This window comes from Jaculus jaculus, chromosome 12 (genome assembly GCF_020740685.1).
Source record: "Jaculus jaculus isolate mJacJac1 chromosome 12, mJacJac1.mat.Y.cur, whole genome shotgun sequence".
NCBI lineage: Eukaryota > Metazoa > Chordata > Mammalia > Rodentia > Dipodidae > Jaculus > Jaculus jaculus.
In genome coordinates this window covers 67,916,855-67,934,568 of record NC_059113.1, presented here as the reverse complement: position 1 = coordinate 67,934,568, position 17,714 = coordinate 67,916,855, and the positions used below count along the sequence as shown (strand labels likewise).

General features: G+C 37.3%; 1 protein-coding gene across 8 annotated transcripts in view; it reads right to left on the bottom strand.

Annotated features, from left to right (window-relative positions):
* The window catches only part of Kiaa1109 (KIAA1109 ortholog), a 240,137-nt gene that overhangs the window by 205,328 nt on the left and 17,095 nt on the right, over window positions 1-17,714 (bottom strand). For all 8 annotated transcript variants that reach the window (XM_045130867.1, XM_045130873.1, XM_045130872.1 and 5 more), the window contains exons 4-6: window positions 4,628-4,744; window positions 2,242-2,320; window positions 856-920 (exon numbers count right to left, since the gene is read on the bottom strand). In XM_045130867.1, coding sequence (XP_044986802.1) covers window positions 856-920; window positions 2,242-2,320; window positions 4,628-4,744 — 261 coding nt within the window. The remainder of the gene's footprint in view (window positions 1-855; window positions 921-2,241; window positions 2,321-4,627; window positions 4,745-17,714) is intronic.

Here is a 17,714-nt window from a genome sequence, read left to right as displayed (position 1 = left end):
AGTTCCTCAGTGGTTTATATTGATTGCCAACCTGGCAGGCCCTAAAATCACCTATGAGGATTACTTAGATTGGGTTAACTTCTAGGCATGCCTGTGAAGGCCCATCTTGATAGGTTGATTGAGGTAAGAAGATCCATCTTAACTGTGGATAATACTATTCCATGGGCTGAGGTTATGGACTGTGTATATAGAAGGCAGCTGGTTGAGCACCAGCATTCATCCCTCTCTCCTTCCTCACTGTGAGCTGAATTTGACTAAATCTGCTTTAGGCTCCTGTAGCCATGCCTTCCCTGCCATGATGGACTTGACTATAAGCTCAAATAAACCCTTCCTCCATCAAACTAATTTTTGTCATGTCCCTTGCCTAAGTGTCTATCACATAATTTATTTTCTTCCTATATATTTTGTGCACCCATCTTTTCATAGATAGGTGGGCTAAAAATATTTTTCTCCCAACACATTACTTGTCTCTTCTGTTAATTATTTTATTTGTTGCACCTAAGACCTATTTTCAAGTAATTATATTGAATTGCTTTTGTTGCCTATGCTTTTGGGGTTAAGCCTAGCCATCAGTACCTGTACCAGTGTTGTGCAGTTCCCCTCCCCCATATTTTGCTATAATATGCTTAGGCCCACAGACTCAAAAGCAGGAGGCTAGAAACATGGTTAGAGATCATAGTGAGGATAACATGAGTGAATAATATGCTAAAATCAGGCTCAAGAATTTTCAAGTAAGCAAAAGATTCAGCTTTGTAAACTCTAACCCTTCAAAAAAATAAATGTTTTATAACATGTGAACCATCTAAGTGAACATTCTAATTATTTGATTAGCTACACATAAAATTGAAAGCTTACCATGTTGCTTCTGCTTTGGGTTATACATTTTCCACCATCGAAAAATAATAAATCCATCTTGAATTCTAAACAAGGTACATAACAAAAATGAGCGCTTAAGTAATAGTTTACTTAACACCTCCCTCTCTCCCCCTCTTCCTTCCTTTTCTCCCTCCCTCTCTCCCCATTTGTTTTGTTTTTGGAGACTGGTAGTCCAGGCTGGCCCTGAACTTCTAAGCCTCATGTCTCCAACCCCTGAGTACTAGAATGACCTGTGTGAATGACCACACCTGGTTGTACTTAACCCATTGGTTAATTATTCCTACAAAAAATGGGCAACTGATAATAAGGGAAACCAGAAAGTTCTCAAAAAAACCCTAACACACGTAAGTTTATACTTTTTCAAAACTATGAGTTATAATGTATATTTCATAATCTTCCAGTTTAAAAAAAGGAGACTACATACCTAATTAGGAAAATTTTTTTTATTTAATTGACAAAATTATATAGTCAAACAATGTTTGAATTATTAGATTATTTTAATTTAGGTAAAATACAATGCTAGATTACTTCTAGCAGTAAAATGAAATGCTAAAAGAATTTTTCCATGTTCACTTTAAATAGTATTTTAAGAATGAAGTTTTAAAACTAAGTCAAATCTTCAAGGGAGATGTTAGCACACTAAGGGAAAACTTTCGAAAACACTTCTCATCTGTCAATGACCTCTGATTTCATACCCTCAAAGGATGCACTCTCTACCTCTTAATTTTTACACCTCTTAATTTTTATTTTTTACTTCGGATTTGGAAATAATTTTCAGACTAGCATAAAAGTAGCTCTCTACAGTTTTAAAGGAAGAATGAACATTGTCAAATGACAGTACATCTCAACTAGCTCAATAATTTTTCGAGGTCACAAGTTTCATGATAGCATAAAATTAGGGTAGGCTTTTATTCAAAGATCACAGAAAATAAGTATGTTATCATTTCCTATTCTATTGAGATTATTATTTCCTTCTCACAGTAAAATTGCATTTAACACATGCTGAATACTTCTTTAAGCTTTCCTTGAATAAGGAGCTACTTAATAAGAACTACAAAGACCCTTGACCCTTATTTCAAACCACTAACATGGTCAGTTAACTTTAATTCCCCATCTAGAAATGAAATGAAATTATTCATTTCTATAAATGTTTAAGAAACTTTTTGTTAATCTAAATAAACCTTAGCTAAATTAACTCACTGATTAAAAAAGTTAAATATCAATTCAATAAGTATAATATACTGAAAATGATTTTGGATGTATAGCTTATTTCAAGAAACAAGTCACAGTCAACAGAAATCATGCTCAGAACATTTTTAGAATATTTCATGTACGTTTGAGTCTTTTCATTTTCATTTTTGTTACCTAATAGACATGTCTTCTGTAATATAATAGATTTCACGAACCATGACTTTTCCAGAAAGAACAGAGAAAGAAAAGGAACCTGTTGTAGAAGGAAAAACAATAGTAATTTGAGTAGTTTTTTAAATAAACAGTAAACCACTTACAGCTAAAATAATTTTAGCATTCAATTTATTCAATATCTCTGTCTACTTCCTTCCCAATATTCTTACAGTCTTACCAAATTCTCATCTTTCTTTCTCCAGTGTAACAAAAAATGCCAGAAATATCCTCATTATAGACTGAGCTACTATTAAATAACCACATAAGTAACTGCTTTGTAGGGACAAGTCCCTTAATTATACACAGCCATTAAACACAAGGCAGTACCTGATTCACTACTTTTTTACCTTAATCTCTCTGGCTTTAGGAACCAGTTGCTGTCCCAAATTAATAGAAGACAATTTAGTTTTAAAAGATTCATTTGTTGGGCTGGAGAAATGGCTTAGCAGTTAAGGCATTTGCCTGTGAAGCCAAAGGACCCAGGTTCAATTCCCCAGGACCCATGTAAGCCAGATGCACAAGGGGCACATGTGTCTGGAGTTCGTTTGCAGTGGCTAGAGGCCTTGGCATGGCCATTCTCTGTCTCTCTCCTCTCTCTCCAACTCTCTCTCTCTCTGCTTGCAAATAAATAAATAAAAAATTTTTTAAAAAAAAGATTCATTTGTGTTCATCAAGAAGTATTCAGAGCCAGGCGTGGTGGTGCACACCTTTAATCCCAGCACTCTGGAGGCTTGGTAGAAGGACTGCCGAGAATTTGAGGCAACCCTGAGGCTAATTTCAGGTCAGCCTAGGCCAGAGACGGGGCCTATACCTCACAAAAACAAAAGAAGGATGACTTAGAACTTAAGGCAATTGCCTGTAAAGCCAAAGGACCCAGGTTCAATTCCCCAGGACCCACCTTAGCCAGATGCACAAGGGTGCGCACATGTTTGGAGTTTGTTTGCAGTGGCTGGAGCCCCTAGTGCACCCATTCTCATTCTCTCTCTCCCTCCCTCCCTCCCTCTTTCTCTGTCAAATAAATAAAAATATTTTTTAAAAAAGAATAAGAGGTAGAAGTCGTAGTAATAGTATTCAATTATAAGGAAGAGTTCTAACCAGTCACTTCCTAACCACCTCCATTCTATCCCTGGTATAGGGTTTCTCAAAGAATATGGCTTTCTAATATACTAATATATTTTCCACTGACAGAAATTAAATGAATAAAGTTGGTCACAAAATGAAATACAAGATGATCTCCACATAGAGAATTTTAGTATGAGTTATATAAAAAATGAATTGAACATTAACGTTATTTGAAGGTAGAGGCTAAAGAGATGGCTCAGCAGTTAAAGGCACTTGCTTGCAAAGCCTGATAGATGCCTGATGGCCTGGGTTCAGTTCTCCAGTAATCACATAAAGCCAGATACACTAAGTGGCAGATATATCCAGAGCTTATTTTCAGTGGCAGGAGGAGCTGGTGTACCCACTCATGTTTTCTTTCTCTCCCTCTTCCTTCCTCCCTCCCTCCCTCCCCCCCATGTGTGTGTGCGTTAAATACTTTTTAAAGTTCTTTAAAAAATATTATTTGGATAGTAGACATAAACTTTCTATATTTCAGATGTTCCAAATATTTTTCCTAAGTACTTTTCATGAGCAAAAATCAAAAAGCAAAATTATTTTTAAAATACTTTAAAGGAATCAGAATGGGTGAAAGTGAGCAGAGGACATGATTCACTTGGTTAAGGATTTGAAACACAAGCATAAAGACCTGAGTTCAGATCCATATCACCTGCACAGAAGCCAGGTGGAGTGGTAGAGGGAGGTGGAGAAAAGAGAATCCCCAGGGCTTGGTAGCTAGCTCGTCTAGCTGAACTGATGGAACTCTATAGGTTCAGTGAAAGACCCTGTGTCAAAAAAAAGAATGCCTGGGCTGGAGAGATGGCTTAGCGGTTAAGCACTTGCCTATGAAGCCTAAGGACCCCGGTTCGAGGCTCGGTTCCCCAGGTCCCACGTTAGCCAGATGCACAAGGGGGCGCATGTGTCTGGAGTTCATTTGCAGAGGCTGGAAGCCCTGGCGTGCCCATTCTCTCTCTCTCTCTCTCTCTATCTGTCTTTCTCTCTGTGTCTGTCGCTCTCAAATAAATAAATAAAAAAATTAAAAAAAAAAAAAAAGAATGCCTGAGGAAAACAATAGATGTAAACCTCTGGCCTCATGTGACCTACACATATACATGCACACACACCTCCACACATGTGTGCCCACAGGTATTTACCTACTAAATTTCTAAAACTACTATTTACAAAATATAAATTTATCTCATTTTATAATTATGTAAAAGGAAAAAATTACTGTGTTACTCACACTTACCAATGTGGATATAGCCATGTTTGTACAGTCTATTTAGAACCAGTGTTAAAATAAGACCAACATTCCGGGAGTTATAGTATGTGAGATAAATAATCCAGCCACAGGACAAAATGGTAGCTGTTGGGAGGGAAAAAAAAAAATCAGTAAGGACAGGATAACTACCATATGGTAACAGGTTAATCCTATCTTATGCAACTTTCCGTAGTCTTTTAGTGATTAACAAGAACAACAAATATTTCAATGAGAACAAAAGAACAATGTTTCAAGTGTATCTGCTTGTTTTGTTTTGTTGGCTTTTACTTCCTTTTTCACTGCTTTATGTATGCACCATTTTAGTTACTAAACATATGTATTTATGTTCTGAGAGGAAAAAAGACATTTTAAAATATTCAAAACACCACTAGCCTATGTTAGGCCAAAAGCTGATACATGGACTAAGGAGATGACTCAGAGGGCAAGAATGCTTGCTGCACAGACATGAGAGCCTGAGAGGGCCTCAGACCACCTTAGTTCAATTCCTAAGCACCCATATAAAAACAGATGGGTGGTGCTGGAGAGATGGCTTAGCGGTTAAATGCTTGCCTGTGAAGCCTGAGGACCCTGGTTCAAGGCTCAATTCCCCAGGACCCACGTTAGCCAGATGCACAAGGGGGTGCACACGTCTGGAGTTCGTTTGAACTGGCGCACCCATTCTTTATCTGTCTCTTTCTCTCTCTGTCTGTTGCTCTCAAATAAATAAACAAAAAAAAATTTTTTTAAACAGATGGGTGTAACCACACATAACTAAATCTAGTCATGCAGACATGAGAATGTGAAAGGGCCTGAGACCACCTGGTAATTATTTTTTAAGAATTATTTTGGTTGCCGGGCACGGTGGCACATGCCTTTAATTACAGCACTTGGGAGGCAGAGGTAAGAGGATCGCCATGAGTTCAAGGCCACCCTGAGACTACATAGTGAATTCCAGGTCAGCCTGGACTAGAGTGAGACCTTACCTCGAAAAACTAAAAAAAAAAAAAAAAAAAAAAAAAAGAATTCTTTTGGTTTCACAAAGATAATTTGTTTCTGGTACATCATGTATTTTGACCATATTCACATACAACCCTCCATCTTTCTTTTTTTTTTTTTTTTGTTTTTTTTTTTAGTATTTTATTTATTTATTTGAGAGAGACAGAGAATGGGTGAGCCAGGGCCTCTAGCCACTGCAAACAAACTCCAGACACATGAGCCATCTTGCACTTTTAGTTTTACATGGGTACTAGGAAATCGAACCTGGATCCTTTGGCTTTGCAGGCAAGTGCCTTAACAGCTAAGCTCCTCTACCCTTCCATCTTATTTCTCATTATTCTGCCTTCCCACTCCCACTAGTCTCCTTACTTCACCCAATCTCCATTGTTTCATGTCATGTGTATTCATACATATATATGCACATATATGTATAAGAATATGTATATACACATATGGTTTATGTGTCTACAAAAACCTAGAATGTACAAATAAATAATTTGAAAACATGTAAAGCTTTGGAATCTGGTTTATGTCACTTAATATCATGATCTCCAGTTGCATCCACTTCTAGCAAGCAAAATAATTTCATTCTTCTTTGTGGCTGAGGAAAACTCCATTGTGTATGTATAGCACATTTTCTATATGCATCTGTTGATGGACAAATAGGCTGTATCTTGGTTGTTGTGAATAGTGCTGCAAACATGGATGTGCAAGTACCTCCATGGTATCTTAACTTTTAAAAAATGTCTTTCAAGTATGTACACAAAAGTGATATAGCTGGGTCACTCAATAATTACTTTTAGCTTTTTGGAGAACTTTCATACTGACTTCCATAATGGCTGCGCCAGTCCCCTTTCCTCAAATCCTTACTGCACTTCATACTTGTTAGATAGTCACTCTGCCTTGTATAAGATGGAATCTCAGTGGAGTTGTAGTTTGCATTTCCCTCATGGCAAAAGAGTTTAGCATATTTTCATATGCTTACTGACCATTTGTACTTCATCTGAGAACTGGTTGTTCATTAGCCCATTTATTGATTGGGTTTGGGGGGTTCTTTATATATTTAAAGATTGTTCCTCTGTCATATGAATAGCTTGCATAAATTTTCTCCTGTTCTGTATGCTGTCTCTACATTTGATTATTTCTTCTGCTGTGCAGCTTTTTAATTTCATGGGATCCCATTTGTCCTTTATGCTGTTATTTCCTATTTCCTTTTCAGCAAAGTTCCTTCCTATGCCTTTATCTTAAAATATCTTCCTTACATTTTCCTCCAAAAGTATCAGTTTCAAGGTGTACATTAAGATATTGATCCATTTTGAGTTGCTATTTGCACAGGGTGAGAGACAGGACAGTTATATTATTCAATAAGTTAATAATCAACTTTCACAGCACTATTTGTTGAAAAGGCTATCTTTTCTCCAATATATGCTTTTGTCATCTTTGTCAAAAATCAGGCGGCTATGGCTATGTGGGTAAAATTCTCAGTCCTCTTTTCTAATCCAATAATGTAAATTTCTACTTTTGTGCCAGTACTATACTGTTATTGTTTAGTAGGGCTCTATCATACAACCTGAAATCAAGTATGGTGGTATCTATATCAGTGTTTGTTCTGAATAGCTTTGGTTATCTAAGTTTTTTGTATTCCAACATGAATTTTAAGGTTATTTTCCTATTTTTAGGAAGAATACCATTAAAATTTTGATATGGATTAAACTGAACTTGTAATTTGTCTTTGATAATAAAGCCATTTTCACAATATTTAGTAATATTTTTTATTTCTTTTGTTAATGTTTAAAATTTTTTTATCTTAGAGATTTTTAATTTCCCTAGATGGGTGGTCTATTCCTAACATAATTTTAGTGTTTTTTTTTATAATTTATTTTATTTATTTATTTGCAAGCAGAGAGAGAGAGAAGACAGAGACAGAATGGGCATGCCACGGCCAATAGTCACTGCAAATGAACTTCTGACACATGTGGCCCTTGTGTATCTGGTCCTGGTGAATTGAACCTGGGTCCTTAGGCTTCGCAGGCATATGCCTTAATTAATGTTTTTTTTTTAAGGCTATTGTAAGTGAGATTGTTTTCCTGATTGCTTTCACAGCATGTTCACTGTTGGTATGTAGAAGAGCTACTGATTTTTTTTATGTTGATTTGTATCCTGCTACTTAGAGTGTTTATCAGTTTATCTAGTGGAGTCTTCAGGGTTTCTTAAGTACAGGATTGTATCATCTGCAAAAAGGAACAATTTGATCTGTTCCTTTCCTGTTTGTATCCCATTTCTTTCTTGTGTAATTGCATGATGAGCTAAGACTACAGGGATTACACTGAGTAAAAGTGAAGACCATTGTCTCATTTCTGATTTTGGAGAAAATGGCTTGTATTTTTCCCATTTACTATAATGTTGGCTTCAGGTCTGTTGTATATATAATCTTTATTATGTTCAGACAGGTCTCTTTACTCCCTGCTTTCCTCAAGGGTTTTTTTTTTTTGGGGGGGGGGTAAGGAATACTAGATATGCCAAAGGTCCTTTTCTGGGTCTACTGAGATGACAGATGTGGTGTCTGTCCGTGAGTCTTTTAATATGATGCATTATTGTTTACTGTTTCACACATGCTTAACCAGCCTTGCATTCCTGAATGAAGCCCACCTGGGTCATGATGAATGATATTTTGATGTATAGCTGAATTTGATTTAAAAGTATTTTTTAGCAGGAAGCTTTCATTTCATATTCATCAGGGAAATTAGACTAAAATTTTCTTTTCCTGTCATGTCTTTATTTGCATTTAGTATCGGGATAGAACTGATTTGTAAAATGAGTTTGACAATATCCCTTCCCTTTTTATCTTACAGAAAATTTTATGGGCACTGATGTTAGTTCTTTAAAAGTTTTGTAAAAATGAGCAGTGATTCCATCTGGACCTAGGCTTTTTATAGCTGGAAGAGTATCTATTACTGCTTTAAACTCATCACTTATCATATATCTACTTAACATGTTTATGTTCTCTTAGTACAATTTTTAAAAAAAATTTTCTTTATTTATTTGAGAGCAACAGACAGAAAGAGAAAGAGGCAGAGAGAGAGAGAGAAAATGAGTGCACCAGGGCCACTACTCACTGCAAACTCCAGATGCATGCACCACCTTCTGCACCTGGCTTATGTGGGTCCTGGGGAATCAAGCCTTGAACCGGGGTACTTTGGCTTCACAGGCAGCACTAAACCACCTCTCCAGCCCCAATTTTCATAGGTCATGTGTATAGAAATTTACACTTTTTTCTAGACTTTCTAGTTTACTGAAAAATATCTTCTGAATTCCAATGATATCTCCTTTTTCATCTCTAGTTTTATTAATTTGGGTCTTCTCGTTCTTTTGGTTAGTTTGACTAAGGGATGGTCAATATTGTTCCTTTTCAAAGAAACAACTATCCCACTGATGCTTTATATCGTTCTTTTTGTATTTCATTAATTTCAACGCTGATGTTTACTATTTCTTTTTTTCTTACATGTGGTATATGTGCATGTTCATATGTATGCAGGTGTGTGCGAGTACATGAGGAGACCAGAAGCTAGCATCAGGTGTCTTCCTCCATCACTATTTTACTGAAGCAAGGTCTCTCACTAGAATATAGAGATAGCCAATTCAGCTATTCTAGCTAGCCAGCTGATAAAGAGAATCCCCTGAAACCTTCCAACAGCTGGGATTACAACAGATTACTATGCTTACCTGGCATTTAGATGGGTGCTTATGATCTGAACTCTTTTTTTCCTCGTATATGTGTAGCAAGTACTTTATCCACTAAGCCATCTCCCCAGTCTATTCTATCTGTTGATTTGAAGTTTGGCTTGCTCTTGTTCTTCTAAGGCCTTGAGGTATATCACTATTTGAGAATTCTCTGGCTTTTAAAAAAAAACATATATATATATTTGAAAGAAAGAGATAAAGAGGGGGAAGAGAAAGAGAGAGAGAAAGAGAACAGGAGCACCAGGGCCTCCAGCCACTGCAAATAAAAACTCCAGGTGCATGTGCCCCCTTGTGCATCTGGCTTAAGTGGGTCCAGGGGAATCAAACCAGGGTCCTTTGGTTTTGCCTTAAACACTAAGCCATCTCTCCAGGACCTCTGGCTTTTTTTTAATGTAGTCATTTGTAACTATAAACTTCCCTCTTAGAAACACTTTTATCCTATTCTACATGTTTGGGGATTTTGTGGGGGTTTTAGTTTTGTTTTGCTTTTCATTTGATTCTGGAATTTTTAAACTTCCCTTCAGGTTTCTTTAATGGTATTCATTATTCCAAAGCATGTGTGCAATCTGCATGACAGGATGTTCTGTATGTTCCAGAATTTCCTTGCTGTTGTTTTCTTGTTTCATTTCATTGGAGTCAAACAGGACACAAGAAATTTCTTCTTACCATTAATATTATTATTGTTATTACTGTTGTTATTATTTATTTGCATTTGTTAAAACCTTCTTTGTCTACATGGTCTATTTTAGAGAAAGTTCCATGAACTGCTGAGAAAAATGTGTGTTCTACAGTGCTTGGTTAGAATGTTTGGTAGATGTAGTAAGTCCATTTGATTTATAACATCATTTAATTCTGATATATCATTGTTGATTTGGAAGCAGGGGTAGACCTGTCTGTTGGTGAGATGGGATAATGAAGCCAACCACTACTGTGTTGATATGAATGTGTGCCTTTACATACAAAAGTGCGTATCTTATAGAACTGGGTGAAAAGATGTTTTGGTGCATAAACATTTAGAATGGTAAACACTGATGGACTACTCCTTTAGTTGATATGAAGGAACCCTTCCTTATTTCTTCTAAGTTTGGTTTGAAGTCTACTTTGTCACATAGTAGTACTGCTATACTTGCTTACCTTCTAGCTACATTAACTTGGAATAAATTTTTCTTATTTTCACCCTAAAGCAGTGTTTATCTTTGATAGTAAAATGTGTTTTGGTGTGCAACAAATAGATGAGTCTGGTTTTATATTCCAGTCTGCTAATCTGTGTTTTGAATAAAGAACTGAAACCATTAGCTTTGTTATTACTGAGTTATACTGACAGTATTCTTTTGTTGTTTTTCTATTGTCTGGCACTTTCCTGACCCTCACTGCTCATTTATTGTTCTAGGGCTGTTTATCCTTTCCTATAGCCTCAGGCTTGAATTTATCTTTCTTTTTAGTGGATAGGATTCCTTCAATTATCTTGTGTAGCATTGGCTTAGCAGCCATGAACTTTTTTTTTAGTCTGTGTTGTATTCCAGAAAGATTTCCTTTCTCACTCAACTACAAAGAATGGCTTTTCTGGATATAGTAACCTGGAATGGCAGCTATTGTCTTTCAGAGCTTGAAACATATTGTCCATGTTTTCCTGGCATTTAGTTTTTTTATTGAGAATTCTATTATTAAGATGGTTTTACCCGTATATTGTTACTTCACTCCTACAGCCATCAGTATTCTTTCTTTGTTCTTTATATGGAATGCTTTAATTATAATATATTGTTGGGAAGTTCTTTTTTGAAGTAGTCATTCTATGTTCTAAATGTCCCCTTACTAAATGGCCATTTCTTTACCTAAACTTAGGAACTTTTCTACAATGATATGGCTTTTTTTTTTAATGCCCGTGGCTTGAACTTATTCACCCTCTTCTATATCCACAATTTATAAATATAGCCCTAGAATAGTATCTCATGAATGTTGTTTGTACTTCCTTATTACTTTATTGTTGTCTGAATATTCAAACTCATCTACCTTGTCTTCAAACCCTGATGACTGGATCTTTATACATGATCATTCAATATATTTGTGAGGCTTTCCAATTTTTTTTTTTTATGAGACTTACTGATCTTTCCATTTCCAAACTTTAAATTTGATTTTTTTAAATATTTCTATCTCTATTTCATTACTCTTTCATATCCTGTATTGACTTCCTTATTTCATTTGGCTATTTTGTATTCTCTCAGAGTTAACTCAGGAGTTTACTCAGGTACTCCTTGAGTCCTCTGAACCTTCTTCTAATCATTCTTTTAAATTCACTGGGATGTCATCTAATTGACTTTACTGGAATTTACTGCTTTAGAATAAGTAATTTTCTTTTTTGTAATTATTAAAATATTTTATTTATTTGATAAAAAGAGGTGAGAGTAAGAGTCAGATAAAGAAATATACACAGTTTGGCCACCATCATGAAAACAAATGAGCAAAAATGTTGCCGGGGATGTGGATAAACAGGAACCCTTCTACACTGCTGGTGGGAATGCAATCTGGTCCAGCCATTGTGGAAATCAGTGTGGAGGTTCCTAAAACAGCTAGAGATTGATCTACCATATAACCCAGCTATAGCACTCCTAGACATATATCCAAAGGACTCATCTCATTTCCTTAGAAGTACGTGCTCTACCATGTTTATTGCTGCTCAATTTATAATAGCTGGGAAATGGAACCAGCCTAGATGTCCCTCAACTAAATGATGAGTGGATAATGAAGATGTGGCACATTTATACAATGGAGTTCTACTCAGCGGTAAAGAAAAATGAAGTTATGAAATTTGCAGAAAGATGGATGGACCTAGAAAGGATTATACTAAGTGAGGTAACCCAGGCCCAGAAAGCCAAGAGCCACATGTTCTCTGTCATATGTGGATCCTAGCTACAGATGATTGGGCTTCTGGTGGGAAGGAAAATACTTGGTAGCAGAGACCAGTAAGTTAAAAAGGAGACATAAAGGTAAGAGAAAGGAAGGGAAGAGGATAAGTAATAGGTTGATATTGTATATATGTAAGTACAATGATTGTAATGAGGAGGTAATATGATGGAGAATGGAAGTCCAAAGGGGAAAGTGTGGAGGTGGGGAGGGAGGGAATTACCATGGGATATTTTTTTATAATCATGGAAAATGTTAATAAAAATTTAAAAATTAAAAATAAATAAATAAAAAATGAAAGCTGCAAAAAAAAAAAAAAAAAAAGAAAGAATATAGAGACTTCCGGTTAAGATAGTGGTGTAGGTATCACACCAAAGCAGCCTAAGGGGAAAAAAGACCAAAATAACTCAGCAAAATACACACTTTTACTAAAAAGTGAGGTGTATAGGAAATTGAAGCGGCAACGGAGAAGTAGAAGAGATCCAGAGCATCCAGAGCCCGCACAGGCCGGCAAAAGCAGCCCGGCAGCTCCGCCAACCGCCGCAGTGGCAGCGCACCAGAAAGCCACCAGGCTCGGCTCCAGCCGCAGGAAAAGCCAGGCGCAGGAGCTTCCCCTCACACCGGCGCTTTCCACAACTCAGGAAACGTGAAGGGAGAGCGGCAGTGAGCAACGGAGGAACAGACCACGAGGTAGAAGAACACATGGAACAGCGAGAGAACCAGAGCAGATGTGGCTCCCTCCCCCCCCCCCCACCACCTAAGCCCAGCTCCAGCGAACAGAGCAGCGGTCCAGGGACCCAGCCACACCAACTTGAGCCAACAGGGGACCCAAGCAGGAGCAGAGTTCAGCAGCAACATCAGTAGCTCTGGCACCAGTAACAGCGGCCCCAGCAGAGACCAGTAAGTTAAAAAGGAGACATAAAGGTAAGAGAAAGGAAGGGAAGAGGATAAGTAATAGGATAAGTAATAGCAGATCTAGTAGAAGCAACAGCGGCAGACCCAGCAGCAGCAGACCCAGGAGCGGCAGCAGCGGCAGATCCCACAGCAACAGCTTCAGTGGCAGCAGCGGCAGTGGACATAGCAGCAGCAGCTTCAGCAGCAGTGGTGGCTCCAGCAGTGGCAGCTACAGCAGCAGCAACAGCAGAGGCAGCAGCAACGGTGGGCCCAGCAGCAGCGGCCACAGACCCAGCAGCGGCAGCTTTAGTAGCAGCAGGAGTGCTGATCTGCAGGGCCACACTTGCCAGGCTCGGTTTCCCCCGCAGGAAAAGACAGTGCCCAGCTCCAGAAATCAAAACAGCAGCCCGACAACCCAGGCAGCAACTTCATTGAGACCAAAATTATCCAAGGTAACTGGGATTGCACCAGGGAAGGGTCTCACTTGGTCACAAGCTAACTTGGATCCCTCAACAGACCAGAAATCTTAACCTCTTTGTTGACAGAGGATCTGGTCGTTATAATAACTACATACATACTTGGGGCTGGTTTTGATTGAATGTGTACAGTGTTTAGTTAAATTTTAGAATCTACCTGTACTTTATTCCACTCAGCCTGCTTGAATACTCCCACAGCAGGAAAACTCAACCCCTAGGGAACACCTTGGTAGATACTCTGAGAGTATTAAGAGCCACACCTAACACGTTAAGCTCCTACCCTGAAAATATATAACATCAAATCAATTGATACAGCTAAGAATACCCAGCTAGCTAGAAAATCCAAGCTTTAACTTAATCCAAGATGCAAAAATGTATACATTATAACACAAGAAACACTAAAAAGCAAGAAAAAAAAAGTACCAATGCATCAGAAATGAACTCCAGTGAGAACGAGTTAGAGGAAATGCCTGAGAAAGAGTTCAAAAGAATGACTGTAAATATGTTCAAAGAGGTCAAAGAACAAATCAAAAGAATCAAACAGGAAATCAAAGGAATCAAAAAAGAAGACGCAGGACACCAATTTAATGAAATAAAGAAAGCAAAACAAGACATAAATAAGGAAATAGAAATAATAAAGAAAAACCAGTCAGAATTACTAGCAATGAAGAACACAGTTAATGAAATAAAAAAACTGTAGAAAATCTTACCAGAAGGATTGATGAGGGAGAGGACAGAATATCTAAGCTAGAAGACCAGGTGGCAGATCTAATACAGTCCAACAAAGAGAAAGACAAACTTATAGAAAAGTATGAGTGGGAATTTCAAGATATTCGGGACAGTATGAAAAGATCAAATATAAGAATTCAGGGTATATTAGAAGGAGAAGAATTCCACTCCAAAGGCATAGTAGGTGTCTTCAACAAAATCATAGAAGAAAATTTCCCCCAAATTGGGAAAGAGGTGCCAATGCAGATACAGGAAGCCTTTAGAACCCCAGCCAGACAAAACCTGGAAAGAACCTCTCTTCCCCATATTATAATCAGACTTCCAAACACACACACCAAAGAAAAAATATTGAAAGCAGTTAGAGAGAAAAATCAAATTACCTACAAAAGCAAGCCCATCAGGATTACAGCGGATTATTCAACACAAACTTTTAAGCCAGAAGGGCTGGGAGTGATATATTCCAAGGTCTGAAAGATAACAACTGTCAACCAAGGTTAAGTTATCCTGCAAAGTTATCTATTCAAATAGACAGAGAAATAAGGACAATGCATGACAAAAGCAGGTTAAAGGACTATTTGAAGACAAACCCAGCTCTATAGAAAATACTTGATAGAATCCTCCATGCTAAAGAAAAGGAAAAGCACATATAAGGAACCTAGAAAAAACAAGCAATACTCAAATACTAGTTAACAGAAGAGAGCACAGGTAGAACCTGAACAACAACCACAAAAAAAAAAAAAATGGCAAACATAAATACACACCTTTCAATAATATCTCTTAATATCAACGGCCTCAATGCCCCCAAAAAAAGACATAGGTTTGCAGACTGGGTTAAAAAGCAGGATCCTGGGCTGGAGAGATGGCTTAGCGGTTAAGCGCTTGCCTGTGAAGCCTAAGGACCCCGGTTCGAGGCTCGGTTCCCCAGGTCCCACGTTAGCCAGATGCACAAGGGGGCGCACGTGTCTGGAGTTCGTTTGCAGTGGCTGGAAGCCCTGGCGCGCCCATTCTCTCTCTCCCCCTCTATCTGTCTTTCTCTCTGTGTCTGTTGCTCTCAAATAAATAAAAAAAAAAATTAAAAAAAAACAACGCAGGATCCTACAATTTGTTGTCTCCAAGAAAATTACCTTTCTACAAAGGATAGACATTATCTTAGCATGAAAGGTTGGAAGACGGTGTTTCAAGCAAATGGGCCTAGAAAACTAGCAGGGGTTGCTATCCTAACATCAGACAAGGTAGACTTTAGTCCAACGTTAGTCAAGAAAGATAGGGAAGGTCACTTTATATTGATTAAGGGCACACTCAAACAGGAGGACATTACAATCTTAAACATATATGCACTAACATGGGGGCTCCCAAATTCATCAAACACTAAGGTCACAGATAACACCAAACACAGTGGTGGTGGGTGACTTTAACACCCCACTCTCATCAATTGACAGGTCATCCCGGGAAAAAATAAACAGAGAGGCATCTGGACTAAATGAGGTTATAGAAGGAATGGACCTAACAGATATATACAGGACATTTCATCCAAAGGCTACAGAATATACATTCTTTTCAGCAGCACATGGAACATTCTCTAAAATAGACCATATATTAGGACACAAAGCAAATCTTAACAAATTCAGGAAAACTGAAATAATTCCTTGCATTCTATCTGACTACAATGGAATCAAACTACAAATCAGTAGCAAGAAAGGCTATAGAGCATACACAAAATCATGGAAACTAAATAATACACTACTAAATGATGAATGGGTCAATGAAGAAATCAAGAAGGAAATCAAAAAATTTATAGAGTCAAATGATAATGAGAATACAACATATTAAAATCTCTAGGACACAATGAAGGCAGTTCTAAGAGGTAAATTTATAGCCTTATGTGCCTATATTAAGAAATTAAGAAAGGTCGCAAGTAAACGACCTAATGCTTCATCTTAAAGCCCTGGAAAAAGAAGAACAAGGCATACCAAAAATCAGTAGACCGGGAAGAAATAAAAACCATTAGGGCAGAAATTAATGAAAAAGAAACAAACAAACAAATTCAAAGAATTAATAAAACAAAGAGTTGGTTCTTTGGAAGGATAAACAACATTGATAAACCCTTAGCAAACCTGACCAAAAGAAAGAGAGAAGAGATACAAATTAATAAAATTAGAGATGAAAAAGGTAACATGACAACAGATGCCAGAGAAATTCAAAAAAATCATAGGGACATACTATAAAAGCATATACTCCACAAAGTATGAAAATCTGAAAGAAATGGATGATTTCCTTGATTTACATGACCTACCTACATTAAATCAAAATGAGATTAATCACTTAAATATCCTATAACAAACATGGATATCCGAACAGTTATCAATAATCTCCCAACTAAAAAAAGCCCAGGCCCAGATGGATTCACTGCTGAATTTTACCAGACCTTTAAAAAAGAGCTGACACCATTGCTTCTTAAGCTTTTCCAGGAAATAGAAAAAGAAGGAATTCTACCAAACTCCTTCTATGAGGCCAGAATCGCCCTGATACCCATACCAGGCAAAGTTAGAACAAAAAAGGAAAATTATAGACCAATCTCCCTCATGAACATAGATGCAAAAATTCTCAACAAAATATTGGCAAACAGAATACAAGAGTATATCAAAAACATCATTTAGCCTGACCAAGTAGGCTTTATCCCAGAGATGCAGGGATGGTTCAATATACGCAAATCTATAAATGTAATACATTATATAAATGGGTTGACGGACAAAAATCACATGATCATCTCATTAGACGCAGAGAAAGCATTTGACAAAACCCAGCATCCCTTCATGATAAAAGTCCTACAGAGACTGGGGATAGAAGGAACATATCTCAATATAATAAAGGCTGTTTATGACAAGCCTACAGACAACATATTACTAAATGGGGAAAAACTGGAAGCTTTCCCACTAAAATCAGGAACAAGACAAGGGTGTCCACTGTCCCCACTTTTATTTAATATAGTTTTGGAAGTCTTAGCCATAGCAATAAGGCAAGAGACACACATAAAAGGGATACAAATTTCAAAGGAAGAGAGAGCAAGTTATTATTTGCAGATGACATGATTCTATACATAAAGGACCCTAAAGACTCTACTAGCAAACTGTTAGAGCTGATCAAAACCTACAGCCATGTAGCAGGATACAAAAAAAATACACAGAAGTCAGTAGCCTTCATATATGCTAACAACAAACACACAGAGGATGAAATCAGAGAATCACTCCCATTCACAATTGCATCAACAAAAATAAAGTACCTTGGAATAAACCTAAAAAGGACGTAAAGGGGCTGGAGAGATGGCTTAGCGGTTAAGC